Below are 17,086 nucleotides of genomic sequence, written 5' to 3' on the forward strand. Positions count from 1 at the left end.
CATTCCAGACTGGAGAGTCGGGCGATATGCTTTCCAGGGTCTTTATGGGAAGAGAGGAAGGCTTCCTGAAGGAGGGAGAACCAAAGTGAAGGGTGCGATGGATGGGGGGCTCAGTTCCCGGACCCCTGGCCCCCCAGGTGGTAGGCCTGGCCCCGGATCACTAGAGCCAGGGCGTGTCTGGAGGGTCTTGGGGTTCCCGTCTGCAGCGGGCCACCCCGTTCCCTCCCTGCCCTGACCCCGGACTTGGCCTTTCCCTTCTCCCCACAGGACCCGGCCGGCATCTTTGAGTTGGTGGAGGTGGTCGGCAATGGCACCTACGGGCAAGTGTATAAGGTAAGTCGTGAGACTGTGGTGAGGGTGAAAGGTCGAAGGGCGGGGCAGGGCGACAGTACCCGCACAGAACTGCCCTGGTGGCTGAGCGCAAGCCCCGCCCTGGCTCGCTGGCCCCCATCCGGTTCACCCTGGGGACTAGACCGGGGCTGGGCAGACCATGACCCCTGGGGCCAGCCAGACCGGGACCCTCGGGGTCCTCTGCCCCCTGAGCCCAGGCTAGGTGGATTAGTGTGGGGCAGGAGGGTGGGGGCAGGAGAGGTGTTCCTGCAGGCCCAGGAGGGGCTAATGATAAGTCCGGTGCAGGGGGAGCTGACCCATTCTAGTCAGTGGGCCTTGACCTGGGAGGGGCATGTGTGCCCACCTGTGTGTGTGTGTCTGCACGTACACGTGTGAGTGTGGGTGTGTGTTTGTGTACACATGAAAGCCATGGACATGCCCCGGCCCCCGACCCTCCCTCTGCGATTCTGGAGAATTAGGCCCCAGCCACCCCCCACCCCCCTTCCCACCCGTTTCCCACCCCTCCACCTCCCTGCCTGTTTCTATGGAAACAGCCGCCCACCGCCTCCCTGCTTCTCGCTGGGGCCTTCTGAAACAACTGCAGAGGGAGAAAATATCCTAGAGAACTTCCCCTGGACCCATCCCCCTCCCTGGTGCCCCGGGACCCTAGTCCCGTGCGAGCCCCTGCTCTTGGCCCACCCCCCCACCCCGCTACCTCCACAGGAAGGGCCGGTCGGCCTGCCGTTTCCTGCCCCGGAGACTCGGCGGGGAATCCGGAAGGAGAGACCGGGCGGGGGCCGGGGGTGGGGGCGCAAGGGGGCTGCCCCAGGCGCCCTGCTGGAGTTTGGGGGTCGAGGAGGGCGGACCCTCTCAGAAGGGACCTTGAGGGGGTCATCTGTTCCAACCCCCTGCGTCCAGGCAGATGGTTGCCGAAACGGTCTGGGGCGGATGGTGGCCTGCCGGCCAACCCGGTTGGTAAAGCTCAGCGCCTCCCCTTTCTCCCCGCCCCCACCTTCTGCTGCTCCTGGGTGTTCTCCGTCCCCCTGACCCTGAGATCATCGACTACCACGATGGCATCTAAACCCCCTCCTCCGCCAACTCAAAAACTTCGCAGTTCCATCCTGTTTCTCCCTCTGTGGCTCATCTACTTCACCTGGTCCGGAGGAGTATCTCCCAATCCTCCCTGCCCCAACCCAGATTGCTCTCTGGCGACTTGCCCTCTCCCACCCCCGCTGCCATCCACCCTCCAGTCTCCTTTGAATGCACTGGCAGAGAGGAGGGGGCTTCCCCCCTCATCTTTCCCCCACAACAGAGACCCCTCCGGGAGAGTTTCCATGAATGCTGTGGGGGAGCCCGAATGGAATCTTGGGGGGTGGGGGGCTGTGGCTGCTCCCGAGGGGAGGGACTGGGTCTGGAGCTGGAGGCTGGGCCCACCCTCGGAGCTGAGGAGGGGGCACAGAGGGGAGGGACCTGACGGCTTTGCCGGCGGAGGGTCAAGGTCAGGACCGCGCAGAGACCGCCTCCCCTCGTTCCCTGGGACCCCAAAGGGTAGTGACCCCCTCCCCAATTCCTGGATCAGAAACCAGGAAATTGGGCTGAGAGGAAATGAGGCGGGCGGGGCCTGAGCAGGGCCATGATGGAGGTCACCGGGGCCATCCCTCTGCATTCAGGCCAACCTCCATCCTCTTGTCCCTTTCCATTAAAATCCCCACAGCCTCCCTCAGGAACCTGTGCCAGTGGCTCCCATCCCCTTAGTTAGGAAGTTCTTCCTCAGATCTAACCTGAAGCCCCCCTGCTAGGGTTTCCTGAGAGAACGGCTGCCCCCTGCCCCACCAGGAGGCCTCCGAAGTGGGTCGGGTGGTAAGAGAGGGCTCTCCCACCCACTGGTCATTCCTTTCTCCCAGGGTCGCCATGTCAAGACCGGGCAGCTGGCAGCCATCAAGGTCATGGATGTCACAGAGGTGTGTGGATGGAGGCGTCCCTTGGGGGATGGAGGGAAGAAGAAGGAAGCGGGGCAGAGAGAAGGAAACTGTGATGGAGGAGAGGCAGAGGAGGGATCAGGGTGGACCCGGAGGGAAGGGAGGGAAGGGAGAGAAAGAGAGATCAGGGCAAGTGGAGGAAGAGGGTGGGAGGGACCCGGTGGGGGAGGGGAGTCAGCTTCCCCTCTCTAACCCTCCCCCTCACCATTCCCTCCTCCGTCCTCCCCCTCCCAGGATGAGGAAGAGGAGATTAAGCAGGAGATTAACATGTTGAAGAAATACTCCCACCATCGCAACATCGCCACCTACTATGGGGCCTTTGTCAAGAAGAGCCCCCCCCGGGAACGACGACCAGCTCTGGGTGAGTTAGGGGTGACACCCCCCACCCCAGGGCCCTGGGAGCTCATCTGATCCATGCCCCTGTCTCTGAGCCCCGTGGAGGTCTCGCAGCATTCTCCTCCAGGGTCAACTGACTCGGGTTCCTTCCCGCCCCTCAAGCCACCCATCCAGGATGCTCCTCTGCCGGGGGTGGGGGACCTCCATCCCCCAACTCAGAGTACCCCCGACACACAAAAAATGGGAACCCCACCTCCCCTCACCCACCCTCTTCCCTGCCCCCACCCTGCCCTCTCCTGCCCACCATGGGGCCACCATCACTCCCCCAAAACCATGGTCCTCCGCCAGTCTACCTGCCCTCTCCTGCCCTCCGTGGGGCTGAGTCCGAGGGAGCCCCGCAGCACCTGCCCCAGCCCCAAACTCCCGACGCCACCCCCTGATCCCACCGGACCCTCACCCTCCCCATCCCGTCCCACCCCATCCCGCAGTTGGTCATGGAGTTCTGTGGGGCCGGCTCCGTGACCGACCTGGTGAAGAACACGAAAGGCAACGCCCTGAAGGAGGACTGCATCGCCTACATCTGCAGGGAGATACTCAGGGTGAGGCTCTGCCCTATGTCCGCCCCCGGGGTCCTGCCCCGGGCAACCCCACAGCCCTCCTCGAACCACCTCATCTAGCCCCCTGCCTCTGGGCACTCTGGCTTTCCTCAGGCCCTTCCCCTTTCACCCACCCCCCTTGCCCCCTGCCAGAGAGGCTTTGAGAGGTGTCACACCTAGTGCAGCCCCCGACTCCTCTCCCCACCCCCGCCACCCCCAGGGCCTGGCCCACCTGCATGCGCACAAGGTGATCCACCGGGACATCAAGGGCCAGAACGTGTTGTTGACCGAGAACGCCGAAGTCAAACTGGGTGAGCGTGGGCCCCAGCGCAGAGGTGGGAGGGGTGCCAACTCTTCTCCCCTGACCTTCTGAGACCCCGCCCTAGCCCCCACGCCGGCCCGCTGCCCTCAGGCAGGAGACTGCCTCCACTGAACCATTTTCAGCCTCCATGTTGACCACCCACACAGCTCCCCGTTCAGGGGGCCCCTCTCCCTGTCCCCAAAGAAGCCCCAAACCCCAGAAGCCTGCCCCTCCCTGCTCCCCAGCCTCTCCTCACTCCCTGCTGCCCTCTTCCCCTACCTTGGCCCTCCTTCCAGCCTCGGGAACCCCACACACCCACCTCACCTGCTAGGCATCCCCCATGTCCTCTTCCCTCTGACTCCCGCACAAGCCCCCACTCTCCTGAACGAGGTCGAGGGTGGCCTGGGGGCGGCGGGCTGGGTCCCTGATCCCCCTCTATGCTGGTGCCGCGCAGTCGACTTTGGTGTGAGTGCCCAGCTGGACCGCACGGTGGGCAGGAGGAACACGTTCATTGGGACGCCCTACTGGATGGCCCCCGAGGTCATCGCCTGTGACGAGAACCCCGACGCCACCTATGACTACCGGGTGCGGAGGGGCCGGAGGAGGGGAGCAGGAAGGGCAAGGGCGGGGGGTGATAAGGCTGGATGCCCAGAACCGGTGGGGGAAGGGGTGGGAGGAGGGGGAAGGGGCCGGGGGTTGGGGGAGAGGTTGGACTCGGGGAGCGGAGAGGGCCCGGGGAGACAAGACGGACCCCAGGAACACAGACCGCGGGGGGGGCAGAGATTCCCGCTGCCCCCTCCCCCCACAAACACACCCACCCCTGCTGACCCTTTCCCCTTCCACAGAGCGACATTTGGTCCTTGGGCATCACAGCCATTGAGATGGCGGAGGGCGCACCCCGTAAGTAGGGGGGGAGTGGGCTGGCACTCTAAGGGGGGCAGGTGGGAGCGGGGGACTGGAGGTGGGGAAGGGTACTGACAGCGCTGTATCTGCCTGCCCCCCCCCGCAGCTCTGTGTGACATGCACCCCATGCGGGCCCTTTTCCTCATCCCCCGCAACCCTCCGCCCAAGCTCAAGTCCAAGAAATGGTATGTGTCTCCGGAGAGGGGCCGGGAGAGGGAGGAGACTCTCTGCACCCCCTCCCTGTCGACCTCTCTCTCCATCACTTCTTCTCCCTCGCCGCGGTGTCCCCTTCGGCCCCAGCCGGCTGCTTGCTGCGCCCCCTACCCCGATCTGACCTTGCAGAGGAAGGGGTGGGAGGGACTCTGGACCCACCCCCCCAAACCCGGAGGGAGGGTGCCCGGCCCGATCCCTGCCCCCATTGGACAGGTCCAAGAAGTTCATCGACTTCATCGACACGTGTCTCATCAAGACGTACCTGAACCGCCCCCCGACCGAGCAGCTGCTCAAATTCCCCTTCATCCGGGACCAGCCGACAGAGCGCCAGGTCCGCATCCAGCTCAAGGACCACATCGACCGCTCCCGCAAGAAGCGGGGCGAGAAGGGTCAGTGGGGCGGCTCCCCTACCCACCCACCCACACACAAACACACACACTCACATACACACACAACCCCCTCCCCGGGGCACTACCCATCCCCGACACCGCCTCCCCACCTGCCGTGAGGCCCCCTTTCCCCGGATTCGGTTCTCAGGCTTCCGGTTTGCTCCTCCTGCACATCTGCTCCCTCCCTACCGCCCGCACAAACGCACAAGTACACATGGCCCCCTCCTCCTGTTCTTCTTCTTCCTCCTCCTCCTCCTCTTCCTTCTCTTCCTCCTCCTGCTCCAAGCAACGTGGCTTAGTGGATAGAGCACAGGCCTGGGAGTCAGAAGGACCTGGGTTCTAATCAAATCTCCACCCTATGTCTGCTGTGTGACCTTGGGCAAGTCACTTAACTTCTCTCTGCTTCAGTTATCTCATCTGTAAAATGGGGATAACAGTGTGAGCCCCACGTGGGACAGGGACCATGTCCGACCTGATCAACTTGTACCTACCCCAGTGCTTAGAACGGTGCTGGGCACATAGTAAGCACTTTACAAATTCCATAATTAGTATTCTCCTCCTCCTGCCTGCCTCGTGGGCTCCCTGATGTGGGGTGGGATGGTACACTCCTAACCGTGAGAAGCCGCGTGGCCTAGAGGATGGACCCCGGGTCTGGAAATCAGAAGGACCTGGGTTCTAATTCCATCTTTGCCACTTTTCTGCTGCATGACCTCAGGCAAGTCACTTCACTTCTCTGGACCTCAGTTCCCACATCTGTAAAATGGGGGTGAAGACCATGAGCCCCATGAGGGACAGGGATTTCCTCCAACCCGATTAGGTTGGATCTACCCTAGCACTTAGTCCAGCTCCTGGCACTTAACAAATGCCATATGAAAAACAAACATAGTGGCCAAGATGGGGTGGCCACTGCGTGCCACCCTGTCTTCATCATCCTTCTCATCTTCTGCTCTTACTTCTCCTCCAATGGATGGCTCCCTCCCTCTGACCTTCCCCCCATTCCCGCTGGGACAGAGGCTGCTGCCCATGCCCAGGCCTGGGGGGCGGGGGGCACTTACCTCCTGAGGAAGCCCCTTCACCGGCCTGTGTTTGGTTGGGGGTGGGCATCGGTGGGCATGTTAATCTGATCAGCTAGACATGCCCCCCTCTTCTCCTCTCTGCCCCCCCCAGATGAGACTGAGTACGAATACAGTGGCAGCGAGGAGGAGGACGACAGCCACGGGGAGGAAGGGGAACCCAGGTAAGCCCCCACGGGGGGGGGGGCGAGGGGGCATGCTGGGGATTCAGACTGGTGGGCGGGGGACCGACTTAGCCCCCATTGGCCGGTCCCCCCTCACCGCCCTCCCCAGCTCCATCATGAACGTGCCCGGGGAATCCACGCTGCGCCGGGAGTTCCTGCGGCTGCAGCAGGAGAACAAGAGCAACTCGGAGGCCCTGAGGAGACAGCAGCAGCAGCAGCTGCAGCAGCTGCAGCGCGACCCCGAGGCCCACATCAAACACCTCCTGCACCAGCGCCAGCGGCGCATCGAGGAGCAGAAGGAGGAGCGGCGGCGGGTGGAGGAGGTGGGCGCCGTGGGGGATCGGGGGACAAGGGGTGGACGGGGTCCTGACCCACCCCTCGCTGACCCATCCCGCCCTGCAGCGGTTCGGCCCGGAGCAGTTCTGTGACTGGGCCGCACCCTGACCGGGATCGGTCCGCCCCCACCCTGGAACCCCCTCCCCTCCCTAGGAAAATCAGCAGGTGACAGTTTGGGAAGCCCCCCAGGTCCTTCCTTCGTCTTTTCCCTCCCTCCCCAGACCTGGGTTCTAATCCCCGCTCTCGACTTGTCTGCAAGTCACCTCAGGCAAGTCACTTCACTTCTCTGGGCCTCACTTCCCTCAACTGTAAAATGGGGATTAAGACTGTGAGCCCCAAATAAGGCAGGAATGTGTCCAACCCGATTACCTTATATCTACCACAGCGGTTTGTACAGTGCCTTGCACACAGCAAGCACTTAAACAAATACCACAATTATTATTATTCCCCTCCCCCTCCCTCCTTTCCTCCTTCCCTCCCTCCCTCCTTTCCCATCGTTATCGGGCTTTGGGCAGTTGCCCCTTCTTTGGGAGTCTGCCTCTCTCAGGATTAAGGTCCCCAAGTGTGTAGGTAGACCCCAGGATGAACCAGATCAATCAATCAGTGGTGTTTATTGAGATTTTGCTGTGTGCAAGGCACTGGACTAAGCGCTCAGGAAAGTATGACAGAGTTGGTGGACATGTACCCCGCCCACCATCAGCTTCGGGTCCAGAGATCCCAGGGGCTTGAACCCCCACGCCCCCAAATCTGTTCTGGAGCCAGCGGTCCCTCCGTCCATCTGTGCCCACCTCGGCAGGCAACTCTCCCGGAAGGCTTTGGCTCCCCTGCAGCCCCCCCGATTCCCCCTGCCCCCAGGGCCAGGCTCCCGAGCCACTGGCCCCGGCACCCGCATTGGAGCCCCAGGGGTCCTGTCTCCTCTCCCCACGCCCCTGCCCCTCCGTGGCCCCCCACGGCCTGGCCTGAGACCGGATGGGCCGGATTGCTGGCTGGGCATCCAGGCCCTTGCAGGGCGCCGTGGGTGGAGGAGGGGGTAAGCTCAGGCGCCCCTCCCCCGGCCGTGCCCACTTGGCCCGGGCTGGCCCCAGGGAGGGGCCGCCCCCACCCCACCGGGCTTCCTGGCCCAGCCGGTTCCAGGGACCAGTGGGTGTGGACCGGGGGTGGGGGGCTGCAGAGCCCCCATCCGGGTCCTTCACTGCCCCCCTAGGTCTGGGGCTCCCCTGGGGGTGGCGGTCAGTCCGGGCCCCAGCAGGCCCTTGGGGAACCAGAGACGCTGGTCATCCCCGGACACCCCCGCCCGGTCAGGACCTAGTTTCATGGGGTCCTGGATCAACTCGCCGTCGTCCCAGCCCCCTCCCGAAACCTCCCGGAGAGGCGGGGCCACCCCCCGCCCCGCCGCCCCCGGGGCCGCCGCACCCTGCCAACCTGCCCGGGCTGGTTCCCGGAATGGGGCGGGCGGGAGGGAGGGCCGGAGCCAGGGGAAGGGGCACGGCGCCCCCTGGTGGGCCCGGGCAGACGCCCCGGGTGGGCTGCCCGGGCCCTGGGCGCTGCCTCCAGCCCCAGCGGGGGCGGCGACGGACCTGGCAGCCCACCCCTCGGCGCCCCATCCAATCGCCCCCCTCCCCCGGGCTCTGTCTTTCTCTGCCTTTGCCGTTTTGTCCTCTGTCCGCCCCTACCTCCGCTCTTGAGTGTATCCGGCTTGATAGTCCTTCCGCGGCATCGTCTCATTGGGTAGCTTCTGGGAGGGAGGGAGAGGCGGGTACCATTATCCCACGGATGGGGAAACCGAGGCCCAGACAGGAGAAGGGACCCGCCCGAGGTCACCCAGCAGGGTGGCGGCAGAGTAGGGACTGGAACCCAGGTCTCGATGAAGCAGTCAGTCAATCATATATATTTATTTAATTTTAATGGATGTCTTACAGGCTTACTGTGTGCCGGGCACCATTCTGAGCGTTGGGGTAGATCCGAGCTCATAGGGTTGGACACGGTCCCTGCCCCTTATGGGACTCCCAGTCTTAATCTCCATTTTACAGAGGAGGTAAACCGAGGCCCAGAGAAGCGAAGGGACTTGCCCAAGGTCACATAGTAGACAAGTGGTGGAGCTGGGATAGGAACCCAGCTCTTTCTGACTCCCAACCTTGTGCTCTATCCATTAGGCTGTGGTTGCTTATTGAGCACTTACTGTGTGCAGAGCACTGTACTAAGTGCTTGGGACAGTAGAGGACAGTAAAACAATAGAACAGGTACATTCCCTGCCCATAATGATCTTACAATCTAAGTCTCCTGACACCCCAACTCCGTGGCACTCTTGAGAAGCAGCGTGGCTCAGTGGAAAGAGCACGGGCTTTGGAGTCAGGGCTCATGAGTTCGAATCCCAGCTCTGCCACTTGTCGGCTGTGTGACTGTGGGCAAGTCACTTAACTTCTCTGTGCCTCAGTTCCCTCATCTGTAAAATGGGGATTAAGACTGTGAGCCCCACGTGGGACAACCTGATTCCCCTTTGTCTACCCCAGCGCTTAGAACAGTGCTCGGCACATAGTAAGCGCTTAACAAATACCAACATTATTATTAAATACCAACACTATGCTACTCGGCCTGTCTCCGGAAAGTCAGCCGTGCCCGCATCCTGCCCCCCCGTTCTAGAGGGGGGCTGCCCTTCCTGAGGGAAAGCCCCTTGTCCCCCCTGACCTCAGCTGGATACTGCCCTACTAACACTGGCGGGACAGCAAGGACGCCCGAAGGGAGGAGGATGCTCTTCAGCTGATGGGCATCCGGTCGGCTGTGGAGGTAGCCAGGGTGCGCCCGGGGCCCCGGCCCCTGCTAGTGAGTGTCCATCCGTCCATGGAGATAGCCCATGCGTGACCTATTCCCCCCATCTGGTGGGCATCCAGTCGGCCATGGAGGCAGCCCGCCTTTGACCCGGCCCCGGCCTTTTCCCCCACAGCAACAGCGGCGAGAGCGGGAGCAGCGGAAGCTGCAGGAGAAGGAGCAGCAGCGGCGGCTGGAGGACATGCAGGCCCTGCGGCGGGAGGAGGAGCGGAGGCAGGCCGAGCGCGAGCAGGTACTCCCCCCCCCCCCCCCCCCCCGCCACGACAGCGACGAGATAGCGACGATGACGACGACAGTGCCCTGGTCTCCGCGGGCTCCTCTCTCTGCCGCTTCATTCTCTCTCTGCTTTCTCTTCCCCCGGTCTACTCTCCCACTGTCTGGTCTTCCCTTCCTCGCCGCCTCGCCCGCCTGCCCTCCCACAATCCTCCTCCTCCTCTTCTTCCCCTCTACTCTCCCTGCCACCCTTTGCCCTTGGAATCCATCCTGCCATCCCCTCTTCTCCCCCGCTGACTCCCCATACTCTGAAATCCTTTCTTTCCCTCCTGCTGCTCCTCACCTTCCCCGCTATCCTCTCCCTCTGCCCTCATCTTCTGCCTCCCTCTCCTGTCACCTCCGCTACCCTTCATTCCTCCCCACCTACCTGCCTGTCCTGTACCTGCTCTTCTGCCCTCCCTGTTCCCCCTGCCTCTCTGTTCCCCCTTCCTCCATATCCCCTCTTCCTCCCTGTCCTTCCTCCCTGTCCCTTCTCCCTGTCCCATCATTCCTCTGTCCTTCCTCCCTGTCCCCCCCTTTCCTCCCTGCCTGTCCCCAACCCTCTGTCCAGGAATATATCCGCCACAAGCTGGAGGAGGAGCAGCGGCAGCTCGAAATCCTCCAGCAGCAGCTGCTTCAGGAACAGGCCCTGCTGCTGGTAACGGGGTGTCTGTCCCCGTCCCTCCCTCCCCCTGCCCTGCCCCAGCTCTGCCCAGGACAGAAAGCTGTGGGAAGGCATGGACCCAACTCTAGGCGGGTCGGGGGGCCAGGTCCAAACACAGAGGGCCGAGGAGCGTCCTGGGGGCCGAGCCTTGCCTTGCCTTGCCTTGCCGTGCCCTGGGCACCGAGGAGAGGGATGGAGGGAGAGCTGAAATCTGGCCCTCCTGGGGCAGGGGGAGCTGACTGGAGTGGGAGGGAGAGAGACAGATCCAAAATAACATGGCCAGACCCCAGGAGGCCCAGACCTGCGAGAAAGAGAGAGGGAGCCGGTGGGGAGCCGGGGGGAGCTGGGAAGACATTTGGGGCCTGAATGACCTGGAAGCCTCAGACCCAGCTCAGCCCAGCCCAGCCAAGTATTGACTGGGCCAAAGCCGGCCCAAGGGCGCCCTCAACCTGGACGGTGATCCTTCCCGGACTACTGGGCTACCCGGCCACCGGAGCCCCAGAGCCTGCTGGGAGCTGCCAGAGCTCTGCCAGACAAGAGGCAGAGGCCCGGGGGAGCGGAGAGGGGAGGAGGAGGAGGGGAGAAGGAAGCAGACCACCGAGATCCTGATCCTACCCTATGTGGAGCCATCGGTCTAATGGGGGTCTGGGCAGGGGAAGGCCCAGACGGACAAGCCCACATTGGGTGACGGGGTGACAAGGACAGAGGGATGGCTCGCGAGAGTGAATTCATGTAACAGTCATGTGCCGGTGGGGCAGGGGGAGGGTTGGGGGCTGGAAGGAGCTGGAGGGGGAGTCAGTTCGGGAAGGCTTCCTGGGCCCTGGGGGTGATAGCCGGGGTAGAAGGAATGGGGCGCAGTAGGTGCAGAAGAAAGGGGGCCTTGGGGGGAACAGCAGATGTAGGTAGAAGGGGACATGGTGGGTGGGACTTGTAGAAGGAAGGGGGCACTGGGGTGGTAGGTGTAGAAGGAAGAGGGCAGAGGGAGTTGGAGAAGAGGCGTGCGGAGGGCGTTCCGGGCAGGAGAAATGTTCCGGGGAAGGGGTTCAGGAGTGGGGGAGCCCGGCCTGGGAGCAGAGAGCGGGTCCACGGGTCTGCGTGGGCGCCGGGCAGGGTGAGGAGGGGAGCCGGCGGCCCGGGCCGGGGCCCGGGAGGGGCCCGGCTTCCGGAGCGAGGGTCCGGGGCGGGGAGGGTCCCACTGAGGGTCCCCCGGCTCCCCGGCCCAGGAGTACAAGCGGAAGCAGCTGGAGGAGCAGAGGCAGTCCGAGCGGCTCCAGCGGCAGCTGCAGCAGGAGCATGCCTACCTCAAGTCGCTGCAGCAGCAGCAGCAGCTCCAGAAGCAGCAGCAGCAGCCGCAACCGCAGCAGCCGCAATCACAGCCCCAACCCCAGCCGCCGGCGGCCCAGTCCGGGACCCCCGGAGACAAGAAGCCGCTCTACCACTACAGCCGCGGGGGCAACCCTGCCGACAAGCCGGCCTGGGCCCGAGAGGTAGCCCCGCCCCGGGCCCGCCGTGGCCGACGCACCCCTCGGGCTTCCTGCGGGCGGGAAGGGGAGCGAGGGGGGAAGGGGACGCCCTACCAGAAACAGAGGGGAGGGGACAGCCCCCGACCCCCACCTTTTCCGCTGACCGCCGCCCACTCCCATGGCAGGTGGAGGAGAGGACCAGGATGAACAAACAGCAGAACTCGCCCCTGGTCAAGGCCAAGCCAGGGCCGGAGGGCCCACCCGCCCAGCCCCCCGTGGGGCCCCCCGGCTCCACCTCCCAGACACCCCCCATGCAGCGGCCCGTGGAGCCCCAGGAAGGACCGCACAAGGTCAGCCCCTCCCCAACCCGCGCCCTCCGCCTCTCTGCCCGTCTTTCTCTGGGTGGCCCACCTCTAACTCTGATTAGCTGGCATCTACCCCAGCGCTTAGTACAGTGCCTGGCACACATTAAGCACTTAGCAGACACCGCAGCTGTTATTACTATTATTACTATTATTATTAACTCCCTCTCCGCCTAAGCCTCGGGCCCTGGGGTCAAGGGGGTCCGAATCCCCCAGCGGTGTATCTGAGGGTTTTGCTCCATCAATCCATCAGTCAGTCGTGTTCACTGGGGGCTACCATGTGCAGAGCGTTTGGGAGAGGGTTGTGCCCCTGGGGGTAGGCTGGCCGATCTCTGGGCTCGTCATCCCCCCCCCGCCTCCGGCCTCCTGCCTGGCTGCCCAGAGCCAAGGCCCCCGAGCCCCCGGAGGCTGACTCCCCCTCCCAGCCCTTCCTCCCTCCTTCCCCTCCCTCCCGCCCCCCCCCGGCCCGGTCGCCCCGCAGAGTCTGGTAGCCCACCGGGTGCCCCTGAAGCCCTACGCGGCCCCGGTCCCGCGCTCCCAGTCCCTGCAGGACCAGCCCACCCGCAATCTGGCCGCCTTCCCCGCCCACGACCCCGCCGGCCCGCCCCCCGCCCGCGGGGCCGTCATCCGCCAGAATTCCGACCCCACGTCCGAGGGGCCCGGGCCCGGACCCGCCCCACCCCCCCAGCCCTGGGCCCGGTCTGACCCCAACAGCGAGGCGCCCCCCAAGGTAAGTTCACTCGTTCATTCATTCCTTCATTCAACCATCTTTATTCAGCGCTTCCTCTGTGCAGAGCACTGGACCGAGCGCTTGGGAGAGTCCAGTGCGACATTAAACGGACACGCTCCCTGCCCACAGCGAGCTGCCGGCATCCCCAGGCGGGGGTTAGGGAGGGGGAGGGTCGGAGAGGAGCCCCCCCCACTTCCCCTCCCTCAATTTCCGGCACCCACCCCCTTCCCCCCGACCCCCACTCCCGCCCAGGTGCCTCAGCGGACCTCGTCCATCGCCACGGCGCTCAACACCAGCGGTGCTGCTAACTCCCGCCCGGCCCAGGCCGTCCGTGCCAGGTAAGCCCTCCCCGCACCGGGGTACGGCTGGGGGGCCGGGAAGGGACAAGGGAGGGGGTACCCCCACTTCCCCTGCAGGCGGGCCCGCCCCCCTCCCCCCGAACCGCCGCCCCCCCCGAACCCCGGAGCCCCTGCGATCCCTCCACAGACCCCGCAGCAACTCAGCCTGGCAGATCTACCTGCAGCGGCGGGCGGAGCGGGCGGCCCCCCGCCCCCCGGGGCCCCCCTCCCGGCCCCCCGCCCCACCCAACGCCAGTAGGTAATGGAGCCGCCCCCCCACACCCCCTCCCGCCCGGTGGCGGCCCCCCTCCCCCACCACAACCCCTTTCCCCACTCTCCTGGTGATGGAAGGTGGAGGCGGGCCCCCCCGCCCCTCCCGCCCCGCATCCAAGCGCTGGGATGGCATGGCCTGGAATGGCCTGGCATGGCCTGCCCCTCCGCGGTGAGCCCAGTCCGCCCTGCTCCGCTGCTCCCCCCCGGTGCCTGGGCGCGCCCCTGCCCGGCACCCCCCTCACCCCCGGGTCTCCGCCCGCTCTCCCCCAACCCCTGCCCCCTCCTCCAGCAACCCCGACCTGCGGCGAAGCGAGCCGGGCTGGGAGCGAGCAGACAGCCTCCTGCCGGCCCACGGACACCTGCCCCAGGCAGGATCGCTGGAGCGCAACCGTGTGGGAGGTACGGGGTGTGGGGTGCGAGCCATGGCCCAGGAGGCGGGCCCGGGACCCAGGAGGGCGGGGCATTCAGTTATTCCATCTGATTGATAATAATAATAATAATAACGATAATTATGGCACTTGTTAAGCGCCTTCTCTGTGCCAAGCACTGTCTCTAGACTGTGAGCCCGTGGTGGGCTGGGATTGTCTCCCTCTATTGTTCTATTGTACTTTCCAAGCGCTTAGAACAGTGCTCTGCACAAGGTAAGCACTCAATACGACTGAATGAATGAATGTTCTGAGTGCTGGAGTGGTTACAAATTAATCAGGTTGGACACAGTCCCTGTCCCACATGGGGCACCTACTCATCCCCATTTCACAGATGAGACAGCTGAGGCTCAGAGAAATAAAGTGCTTGCCTTAGGTCACACAGCAGCCATGTAGCAGAGCTGGCATTAGAACCCAGGTCCTTCTGACTCCCAGGCTTGTGCTCTATCCTCTAAGCCACACTGTTTTATTGAGCCCTTACTGTGTGCAGAGCACTGTACTAAACACTTGGAAAAGCCCAACAGAACAATAAATGGACACATTCCGTGCCCACAACGAGCTTACAGTCTAGAGAGAGAAATAGGCATTAATAGAAATAAAGAAATTACAGATATGGACATAAATTACAGGTATAAATTACAGCAGGGCACTGCAGGGGGTGGGGCCAGTCTCTCTTTCTCTCTCTCTCTGCCCCATGCAGGTCAGGGTCTGTGTCTGACCTGATTATCAATCAGCAGTATTTACTGAGCACTTACTGTATGCAGAGCACTGAACTAAACGCTTGGGAGAGTCCAATACAAAATGTTCTCTGCCCTGGAGGAACTGACAGTCTGGAGTGGGAGACAGACTGTTATGGCCAGGAGTGCTGTGGGGCTGAGGGTGGGGTGCATATCAAGTGCTTAAAGGAATGCATAGAAGACGTAGAAGGGACCAGGAAGCAATGATAATAATAATGTCGGTATTTGTTAAGTGCTTACTATGTGCAGAGCACTGTACTAAGCGCTGGGGTAGACACAGGCAAATCAGGTTGTCCCATGCGGGGCTTACAGTCTTAATCCCCATTTTACAGATGAGGTAACTGAGGCACAGAGAAGTTAAGTGACTTGCCCACAGTCACACAGCTGACAAGTGGCAGAGCCGGGATTCGAACCCATGACCTCTGACTCTAAAGCCCATGCTCTTTCCACCGAGCCACAAAGCACCATGGCCTAGTGAATAGAGGACAGTCCTTGGAGTCAGAAGGACCTGAGCTCTAATCCCAGCTCTGCCACTTGTCTGCTATGTGACCCTGGGCAAGTCACTTTGCGTCTCTGGGCTTCAGTTCCCTCATCTCTAATAATAATAATGTTAGTATTTGTTAAGTGCTTACTATGTGCAGAGCACTGTTCTAAGCGCTGGGGTAGACACAAGGGAATCAGGTTGTTCCATGTGGGGCTCACAGTCTTAATCCCCATTTTACAGATGAGGTAACTGAGGCACCGAGAAGTGAAGTGACTGGCCCAAAGTCACACAGCTGCCAAGTGGCAGAGCTGGGATTCGAACCCATGATCTCTGACTCCAAAGCCCGTGCTCTTTCCACTGAGCCACGCTGCTTCTCTGAAGTGGGGATTAAGACTGAGCCCCATTTGGGACCTGGGCTAGGTCCAACCTGATTATCCCAGCACTTAGTATAGTGCCTAGCACATAGAAAGCGCTAAACAAATAACATTAAAAAAAAAGAGGGAGTAGGGGAAAAGAGGGATTAGTGGGGGAAGGCCTCGTGGAGGCCTCTGATTGGGGTGGGGCCTCTCCAAGGGAGAGGACGAGGTTAAGGAGTGGGAACCTAGGGAGCCTAGGACTGGAGGGGGAGCAGACCCCAAGGGGTGGTCAGAAAAGTCAAATGAGGAACAAGGATGAGAGACTTGAAGTGGAGAGGACAGGGCGGCGGGGATGGAGGGGGACCCTTGGAGAGTCAGAGGGGGGCCATTGGTGGAGCTAAAATTTGAGAGGGAGGGAGGGAGAGGGATCTCGAGAACACTCCAGGGGGAGAAATGAGGAGGGGGCTCCTGGCCCCCCTCTGCCCATCTTGTGCCCTGCCCTCTTGTGACAATCCTCTCCCTTCTCTCCTCTCTCTGCCTCTCCCTCCCTTCCTCTGCCTCTCCCTGCCTCTCCTTTGCCTCATCTCTCTGCCTCTCCCTCCTTTCCTCTCTTTACCATTCCCTTCCCTTCTCTCCCTTCCCTCCTCTCTGTCCCTCTGCCTTCCCTGCTGTTTGTGCCCTCGGCTCTGTGCCTCCCCCTTGCCCTCAGCCTCCTCCAAGCCGGAGAGCGTTCCCATCCTGCCCCCTGGGAACAAAGAGAAGGGCGAGGACCACCGCTCTCGGCCAGGCCGGCCCGCCGTGAGTGTGCTAGGCCTCGCTTGAGGTCGCCGAGGGAAGGGGGGACGTATGGGAGGTGGCGGTGATGTGGAGATTGTGGAGGGAGGGGTACGGGAGGCGGGCAGAGATGGCCACCACCACCCTCCACCACCCCCCGCGGCACTAACCTCTTTTAACCTCTTCCCTGCCTGCCCTGGCGGCCTCTGCCCTCAGAGCTATAAGCGAGCAATCGGCGAGGTTAGTGACCCTTGAGGAAGGGGTGGGAGGGTGAGCATGCGGGCATGTGCTCCGACAGGCGTGTAGAGACGGCCCCTGCCTTGCTGCCTCTGGCTCTTCCTTCCCTTTCTGCGCCCCCGTTAACCCCGACTCAGGACCCCAGACCCCTCTGCCCCAGCTCACCCCCGCCCTCCCTTCCCCCAGGACTTTGTGCTGCTCAAGGAGAGGACGGACGAGGCCCCCCGACCCCCGAAGAAAGCCATGGACTACTCGTCCTCCAGTGACGAGATGGAGAGCAGCGAAGAGGAGGAGGAGGAAGAGGAGGGGGAGGGGGAGCGCTCAGAGGAGAGCAGGGACACGCCGGGGACCCGGTAGGAGTGGACCGGGGGTTGCGGGGGTTTGCCCGGGGGGCGGGGCCCGTTGAGAGGCATCTCCCCATGACCCCGGCTGGGCCCCACAGGGACGGGGACACGGACAGTGTCAGCACCATGGTGGTTCACGACGTGGAGGAGCTGCCCGGGGCCCAGACCCCCTATGGAGACGGCACCATGGTGGTCCAGCGG

General features: G+C 63.0%; 1 protein-coding gene across 1 annotated transcript in view; it reads left to right on the forward strand.

Moving 5' to 3' along the window:
• MINK1 (misshapen like kinase 1) overlaps positions 1 to 17,086 on the forward strand; it is a 48,096-nt gene that overhangs the window by 24,391 nt on the left and 6,619 nt on the right. The window contains 22 exon segments of the mRNA XM_029055296.2: positions 268 to 333; positions 2,235 to 2,291; positions 2,544 to 2,642; positions 2,644 to 2,670; positions 3,134 to 3,244; positions 3,462 to 3,552; positions 3,997 to 4,127; positions 4,388 to 4,442; positions 4,552 to 4,630; positions 4,872 to 5,047; positions 6,215 to 6,284; positions 6,394 to 6,607; positions 9,562 to 9,678; positions 11,586 to 11,849; positions 12,011 to 12,175; positions 12,669 to 12,917; positions 13,170 to 13,255; positions 13,818 to 13,927; positions 16,240 to 16,328; positions 16,521 to 16,544; positions 16,728 to 16,894; positions 16,984 to 17,086. Coding sequence (XP_028911129.1) covers positions 268 to 333; positions 2,235 to 2,291; positions 2,544 to 2,642; positions 2,644 to 2,670; positions 3,134 to 3,244; positions 3,462 to 3,552; positions 3,997 to 4,127; positions 4,388 to 4,442; positions 4,552 to 4,630; positions 4,872 to 5,047; positions 6,215 to 6,284; positions 6,394 to 6,607; positions 9,562 to 9,678; positions 11,586 to 11,849; positions 12,011 to 12,175; positions 12,669 to 12,917; positions 13,170 to 13,255; positions 13,818 to 13,927; positions 16,240 to 16,328; positions 16,521 to 16,544; positions 16,728 to 16,894; positions 16,984 to 17,086 — 2,550 coding nt within the window.

Source organism: Ornithorhynchus anatinus, chromosome X5 (genome assembly GCF_004115215.2).
Source record: "Ornithorhynchus anatinus isolate Pmale09 chromosome X5, mOrnAna1.pri.v4, whole genome shotgun sequence".
Lineage (NCBI taxonomy): Eukaryota > Metazoa > Chordata > Mammalia > Monotremata > Ornithorhynchidae > Ornithorhynchus > Ornithorhynchus anatinus.